General features: G+C 41.9%; 1 protein-coding gene across 1 annotated transcript in view; it reads right to left on the reverse strand.

The window, feature by feature from the left end:
- Window positions 1–7,846, reverse strand: part of cxxc5a (CXXC finger protein 5a) — a 37,734-nt gene that overhangs the window by 15,584 nt on the left and 14,304 nt on the right. The window contains exon 2 of the mRNA XM_037687417.1: window positions 5,569–6,569. Within this exon, the coding sequence (XP_037543345.1) occupies window positions 5,569–6,363 (795 nt within the window). The 5' untranslated portion in view covers window positions 6,364–6,569. The remainder of the gene's footprint in view (window positions 1–5,568; window positions 6,570–7,846) is intronic.

Below are 7,846 nucleotides of genomic sequence, written 5' to 3' on the forward strand. Positions count from 1 at the left end.
TGTGTGTTGAGCCCCCTTCTGTTTACTCTGCTCACATATGATTGTGCAGCTACCCATCCAGGCTGTCACATTGTAAAGTTTGCAGATGATACAGCGGTGGTGGGATGCATCACAAACAATGATGAGTCCAGCTACAGGCAAGAGGTGGAACACCTGGAGAGCTGGTGCAGAGAGAATAACCTTCACATCAATGTGAAGAAGACAAAGGAGATGATTGTGGACTTCAGAAGGAACAAAAACATCTACACCCCCCTGAACATAAGAGGATCTGCGGTGGAAGTGGTCTCCAGCTACAAGTACTTGGGTGTACACATGAATGACAACCTCAGCTGGAGCAACAACACCACCAGCCTGATCAAGAAAGCTCATCAGAGACTCTACTTCCTCAGACGGCTGAGGCGAGCTGGTCTGGGAAGCTCAGTCCTCACCTCCTTCTACAGGTGTGCAGTGGAGAGCATCCTGTGCTCCAGCATCAACGTGTGGCATGGAGGCTGCACAGCTGCAGAAAGAAAAGCTTTGCAGAGAGTGGTGAAGGCTGCACAGAAATCTGTCGGAATCAGCCTCCCCACCATCACAGACATCTACACCTCCAGATGCAGGAAGAGGGCCACCTGCATCATGAAGGACCCCACTCACCCAGCACACACACTTTTTGCCCCACTCCCCTCAGGAAGGAGGTTGAGGAGCATTAAGTGTAGAACCACTAGACTGAGGAACAGCTTCTACCCTGAGGCTGTTAGACTCATGAATCTCTAACTAGAATAATCACTGTGAAAAACCATATCATGTTGCTGCTGATCTGTTTCATGTTGCTGCTGATCTGTTTCAATGTTGATGTGTTCATGCGTGCACATCTGCTCACAGACTCATGTTCATGTTTGTGCTGATGTTCAATGTTTTATGTTATGAGTGCTTAGTGTATATTTAGTTGATGTTTTTCTTAGTTCATATCTTAGATGTTATTACTGTTTTTCTTATACATTTTATTGTTGGATGTAACTGGGACCCTGCGTACATAATTTCGCTCCACCACATGTACCACATGAGGTGCGAATGACAATAAAGAAACTCTGACTCTGACTCTGACATTTGTTTTATTACCTTTACGGGGACTTTGCATTGACGTCCATTCATTTTTCATTCATTTCTATAGCCTAAACCGGACTTTTACCCTAAACCTAACACATCCTCAATTCACACCTTAGTCCTAAACCTAACCTCCAACCCACCAACGGCACTTCTTCTTATCTTGTGGGGCCCGGGCTTTGGGCCCCATAAGGAGCAGTTGGTCCTCACAATGTAGTATAAGTTGGAAAAATGGGCCTTACAAAGTAACATAAACAAAGACACACACACACACACACACACACACACATATATATATATATATATATATATATGTATGTATATGTATATATATATATATATATATATATATATATATATATATATAAAAAACACCATGGCAGCCATCTTGGATTTTGAAGTGTTATACCAATTTTTGATAGAGATGTTTTTTCCACCTTGATGAAGCCACACAGAAAAATGGAAGTTGACATGTTGCTTATTTCTGAAGTTATTAAACTCACAAGCTTTACATATTTACATTTATGGAGGCTGCCATCTTGGATTTTGATGGGGCAACCAAACTTTTGATAGTGACTTTTCTTGCACCTACATGCAGTCACATACCAAAATGGAAGTTGGTACCTCACTTATTTTTCAAGTTACCATGCTTACAACATGCACGGACAGAAGGACAGTACTTGCAGCTTTCCCTCTTTGCTCCACAACGAAGAACAACAAGGGTAGTAGCCTGTACAGTTTTCTAACAAACCTTTGATAGCTGATGTCCACATAGCAAGAAAGTATCATTAAAAAAAACTATCAGCGTTGTCGGAGTATGATTTTTTTTTCTTTCCAGTTTGATGAAGAAATAGCATTTAGCAAACTTTAATTCTGGGGGAAACAAACGCTATAGAACTGACAAAACCTAAACTCCCGTGTAACCGTACAAAACCTTGGGAAAAATTGATCACAGTTTATTGTGATGCTGTGCTGTCCTGCTGTGCAACACAGAAACAGATATGACCTTCAAGAACAACTTTCTGCATCGTCACAACAAAAATCCATTGAAGTCTGCTAAAAGACGTCTGAAGAAGGCTGGAGGATCTGGAATACACTTGGCTGGAAACAGAATGTGTTCAACTCACAGCTAAGGAACTGTATAAAGACTGAAGTGATGAACATATTTCTGAAGTTTATCATTTATTTAATCCTAACTGATGCAGTAGATCCTCGTGATTACTGATCAAATAAAAAAATCAAGTCAAAAAGCGTTCTGCTGTGGAGGAAACGACAGATCAGTTTTGTTCTGCATCAAATGAAACAAGTAAAGAGACGCTAATAAACCGTCTTCAGCCCTGCCTGACGGGCTGTTAGAACCTGTTAAGATAGTGGTGAGTCATCATCTTTGAGAAAAAATGTGGTCAGAGGAAAAGATCTCGTGAACTTTTTGACAAATATAACTAGCAGAAAATCAGCAGAACTACCGGCGCCGTTTAACAGAATGAGTCAGAGCGTTTCCACGAGAACTCAAGGTGTTGTGACTAAACAGCCTTAAGAAAGACTTCACAGCGAGGTTAAATAAAAAAAAAAGAATTCAATTTGCTCCAGAGGATAGTCTGGACTCAACGTGAAGAGATCAAATGGTCGAACAAGTCCAGATTTATTCTGATAAATCCATCAAAGAAGACTTTCTTTAGCAACATGAAGTCTTAATAAAAATTGAAAGTGCATTTAGATAAAAACGAATGCTGTGTGAAGTGAATGCTAAAACTTAACCTAACATTTACAGTAATATGAAGTTAAACTAAAAACTGAAAACTTTTATTCAAATATATACATACAGTATATAATATCACGAACAGCTTTGGATAATTTAGATACAGTACTCCCTCGTTTATTGCGGAGGATCCGTACCTTGAAGACCAGCGATAAGTGAAAAACCACAAAGTAGGAATAGTTGTACAAGTAGTAAGTAGTAGTTTATTTTAGTATATATATATATATATATATATATATATATATATATATATATATATATATATATATATATATATATGGAATGTGCAATATAGGGTGAAGTGTTTCAGTGTAAAATGCTGCTCTGTTGCTGTTCATTTCTTAAGTGAGAATACTGGAAATTGTTAAGTTAACAACATGTTCTTTTGTTTAAAACATATTGCTAAAACTACATTTGATATATTTTGCACTGTTTTGCACTACAAGCAAGAAGCCAAATACTGGATTTGTTTATTATTTAAAAACTCTCTGGACCTAGTAGTGGAATTTTTTTTAATTAAAAAAATATGATGGCAAAAGGACACCTTATGCTTTTTTAAAAATTCCTATTAAGTTTTATATCAAACACATATCGTGATATATATCGTTATCACCACCCTTCACAACACATGTAGTGATATGATTTTTATGCCATATCGCACATTCCTAATATATATATATATATATATATATATGTATGTATGTATATATGTTTGTATATAAAGGCATTTTAAACCCTTCCACACTCTTGCAGTATTCTAAATGTTTCTAAACTCTATAAACTCTAAAAAAAAAGCACAGAATGTCATGATTTCAGCCCCCTGCCTCCTCTGCTCTTCGCCACCTGCGAGCGCTCTTGGCCACGCCAACTTCTCCTTGCTGCACACTGAACATCTGATCAGCTGCAGCAGGAAGTTTATCCTGCAGTGTGAGCTGCACAAAGCTGCAGCAGGTGCTAAATCATTTTAAATAATCTATTTTACATAAAAATGCAGATGGTGCGTCTCATCCATCAATCAGCCAATTGTGTGTCATGCCCAATCTTACTTTGAAAAACCGCGATAGAGTCCGTGATAAATGAACCGCAAAGTAGCGAGGGACTACTGTATATAAAAAACTTTTTCAAGGTACATACATCAAATTAAGACAGACTCATTATTTTATTGTTATGGAGAAAAATGGGGGAATTGGAAACACCTTCCTTCAGTTCATGTTGTAAGCACAATAACTTGAAAAATAAGTGAGGTACTGGCTTCCATTTTTGTTGTGTTGCTGCATCTAGGTACAAGGAAGGTCACCCCTGAAAATGATGTTTTCATATCAATAGTATAGTTTCCTCAAATGAGTGGGGTGGCCGAAGATTTATATGTTCTGGTCAAGACCACCATTGGCCACCCCCTGGCTCCACTACTGCTCCTGGTTGTGGATAAAGTTGCTCCCTCCACTCCCCAGTATGCATCACTCCACTCTGCCTCAGACAAGAAAGAAAAATAAACTCCTCCTGTTCCTCACAGTGTAACTCCTACCCTGTTGAATATCATGCAACAAAAACATTAAGGTTTACTTGCATTTTCTGTTCAATTCCAGTCCAGAAAAACACTCATCTCCAAAACTATAAACATTCAGTATTCAAATCCCTCAGATACGGGGCTTGTTCACTAATATAAGCAACAGCTATTATACTCAGATTTGTCCAGAAACACAATCTGATTCAGGGTCATCTGACTCTGAAAGGCCAGACTCTGCACATCCAGACTGCATTACTAACCTTTCAGCTCACAATCACGAGGTCAAGCCGACATTCTGAATCAACATCAGAAAAAGATCGTAACACAGCCATTAGCAGTTTGAAGCATAGATCCGGTTTGTGCCAATTAGACCAGCGGCCTCTCCACTGGTTTGTTGTTCACACGGTTTGTCAGTTTATTATGTAATGGCAAAGGGGCACCATTATATATAAAAGTTTGATTTCACAGTTGGTCCCTCCGCCACCGTGGCTGGGGTTAGTTAGGCCACTGAGGGTGATGGAGGTAACAGACAGGAAGTTATACAGGAAGTATGGAGCACCATTTAGATGAGCAGGAGAGGAGGGCGATGGCTACAAAGAAAGGAGGGGGTGCATTTGCCACACTGACACCTGGTGCTCCAGATGACAGCTCTGCAGCCAGATGGACCTCATTATATGCACACTCATACACAAACATACCCACACGTGCACACTGACATACAAATATACTGTACACACACTCACATTCATGGCTATTCTTCCTCCACATATGCTATTTTATTTGTATCTCTGTCGCAAAAAGCAAGCAGATAAATGACCCGTGGTCAAAGTTGACGGTTCAGATTAAAGAAAACTATCATTTAGAAAAAAAAAAAGTTAGGTCATGGTAACAAGTAGAAGAAGCCCTGTATGGTCATGGTGGGCAGATTAAAAAGACCCTATGGTGCGTGCTTATCCTGGACGTACCCACTTCTCCTCACCACCTGTCATTTCCTTCCACCAAACACCCCCACTCCACTCTTTCTCTTAAAGGGGACAAACATTCAGGTGGTATAGTTGAGCATTTAACTAGGAGACTGACATTTGGATTTTTTCCTTGTCCGATTCAGAATAAATGCATTCAAACACTGTTGGGGATCGTTGGTACCTCTATGAACCAAAATAATTCATACTGTTTCTGTTTAAACTGGCCCACATCCTCACCACCACCCACTTACCTCCAGAGCAGCAGAGGGCTTCTTCTTTAGCTCCTCACATTTGCGAAACTTGCAGATCTGGTGGCCTGTTTTTCTGTTCCGGCAGCTGCTGCACTGCTCGCAGTTAATCCGCCGTCGGCACGGTGGGCACATGCCGCAACGTTTCCGTTTCTTTTTACCGGAGTTGATGGCGGAGGCCAGCTCGCTCTGTGCTGGGTATTCGGCCAGGCCGGCCATGTGAAGTGCGCTGTCCGCCAGAAAGACTCCAGCCGGCGTCATGATGAAAAGCCCCGGGTTGAAGGGGAAGCCGCCCCCTACTCCATATGGGAAGTCCACCGGACCACCTACGGCGTCCGCAACAGACCTACCCTCCAAGTCGTTAGCCCCCGAGCCCATATCTCCACCACCAACTCCTACTCCCATGCCCCCAGGCAGAAGCATGTGCTCCATACCGGCCCGCTTCAACAGAGCCGCTGCCTGGGCAAAGTGCAGCAGGCCATTCTGTCCCTCCAGAACCTGTTCTAAGGTTCGGTCCAACTTGGCTGCCGTAAGTGTGGAGACAGTAGGTTGAGCCGGCGGGGGCGGCTGAGGTTTGGCCAAGTGGCTCTTTGTTGCGGTGCTGTTCGTGTGTCCATTGGTGGTGGCAGAGGAGACGGCTGTGTACTGAGAGAGGGTACGGGAGTTCTTAAGGCTCTTACTGAGGGGCTCGCTAATGATGCCGCTTCGATTCCTGCGCTCAGTGACAGGAGAGTCCGGTTTGCAGCTGCTCCGCTCCAAGTCCTTGGTCTGGCCTCCCTCCAACAGCCCGCTAGACATGGTCCAGAACGTAGGTGCCTGGGTTGGAGGTGAGGGTGGAAAGGGGGCAGGGGTGAGCGAACGTTTCCTCGGTCCGTTCTTTGCTCCTGTGAGAGCGGTGCCTCACCTCAGCAGACCAGCCTGCCGTTGGCAGACAGGCAGCGAAGCCTTCTGCCTCCTGCTACAGCTCAGCCCTCATCCACGTTCTTCCATGGGTTTTCAGGTAACTTCACACAGGGAGAGAAGAGAAGAGATTCATGACACATTAACCATCACCTCTCTGAAACCAAACCAACTCGTTCTTTACCAATTTCTCACTCGCTGCCCAAAGGAACCATTATAAAAACGTATTTACTCAGTGTTTTTGGTCTCCTTTGCTTCAAACAGCCAATCACCAAGTGTGTTTCTCTACAATTTGGTGCTGAGAGTGGCGCACAGATATTTTTAGAGCATTACGTCTAAAAGCTGTCATGCATGGCTGAAAAACCCACGTTATCAGAACGGTGAGAATCGAGCAAAAACGCTGCACATCAGACTGCAGACAAGACACGAGGCCGAATAAAGGTGCAGATTATAAAAGTCATTCCTTTGGGGGTCACAGGTAGACATTTTTACATTGTCACATTGTTTTAATGAGCAGATGACCCTGTCTCTGAGAGGTTTGAATAGTGAATGTTTGTAGTTTTTAAGTTTTTCTGGACTGAAATTGATCAGAGACTGTAAGTAAACCTCAATGTTTTTGGTGCAAGATATTCAAGTGGGTAAGAGTTGCACTGTGGAAAACAGAGGGAGGTTTTTGCTTGACCGAGGCAGCGCAGAGTGACGGATCTTAGAGAGTGGAGGAAGACATTTTATCCAGCAGGTGTAATAGGAGGAGCCAGGGGGTGGCCAATAGTGGCCTTGGCCCTCATAGATTAATCTTCAGCCACCCCAATCATTTAAGGAAACCACTTTTAATCAATCTAAAATCTAGAAAGCAGTTTCCTCAAATTTTCCATATGGAACTTTCTTATGTAAAAATGCAGCCACACAGCTTTAAGGAAGTTGGCATGTTGCTTATTTTTTAATTTGGATGCAGCCGCACACTAAAATGGAAATCGGGACCTCACTTTCCAAGTTATCATGCTCACAACATGCACGGACAAACGGACAGACATATGAACAGACGGAGGGTATTTCCATGTCCCCCTCTTTGCTCCGTGATGAAGGACAAAAATGTACAGAGTCATTAAATTATCTGACTTCATTAACCAAACATCCTGGTCTTGAACAATAATAAAAAAAAAATCAACAGTTAGTATTAAAAACATTGTTTAATATCTGTGACAATTTTAAGTCTGTAATTACTATTTTAAAAGAAACAAATATCTAAGAAGAAATGATTCAGAGATTAAAAACACTGAACAGCTACACCCATATTTGATTAAAATTCAAACACCAGAAAAGCTGCTTTTATTTCACCTTTAATTTTTGTCTTAAATCAGTCAAATCAGTTCCCCCCCCC

This window comes from Nematolebias whitei, chromosome 14, assembly GCF_014905685.2.
Source record: "Nematolebias whitei isolate Nwh7 chromosome 14, NemWhi1, whole genome shotgun sequence".
NCBI classification, from domain to species: domain Eukaryota; kingdom Metazoa; phylum Chordata; class Actinopteri; order Cyprinodontiformes; family Rivulidae; genus Nematolebias; species Nematolebias whitei.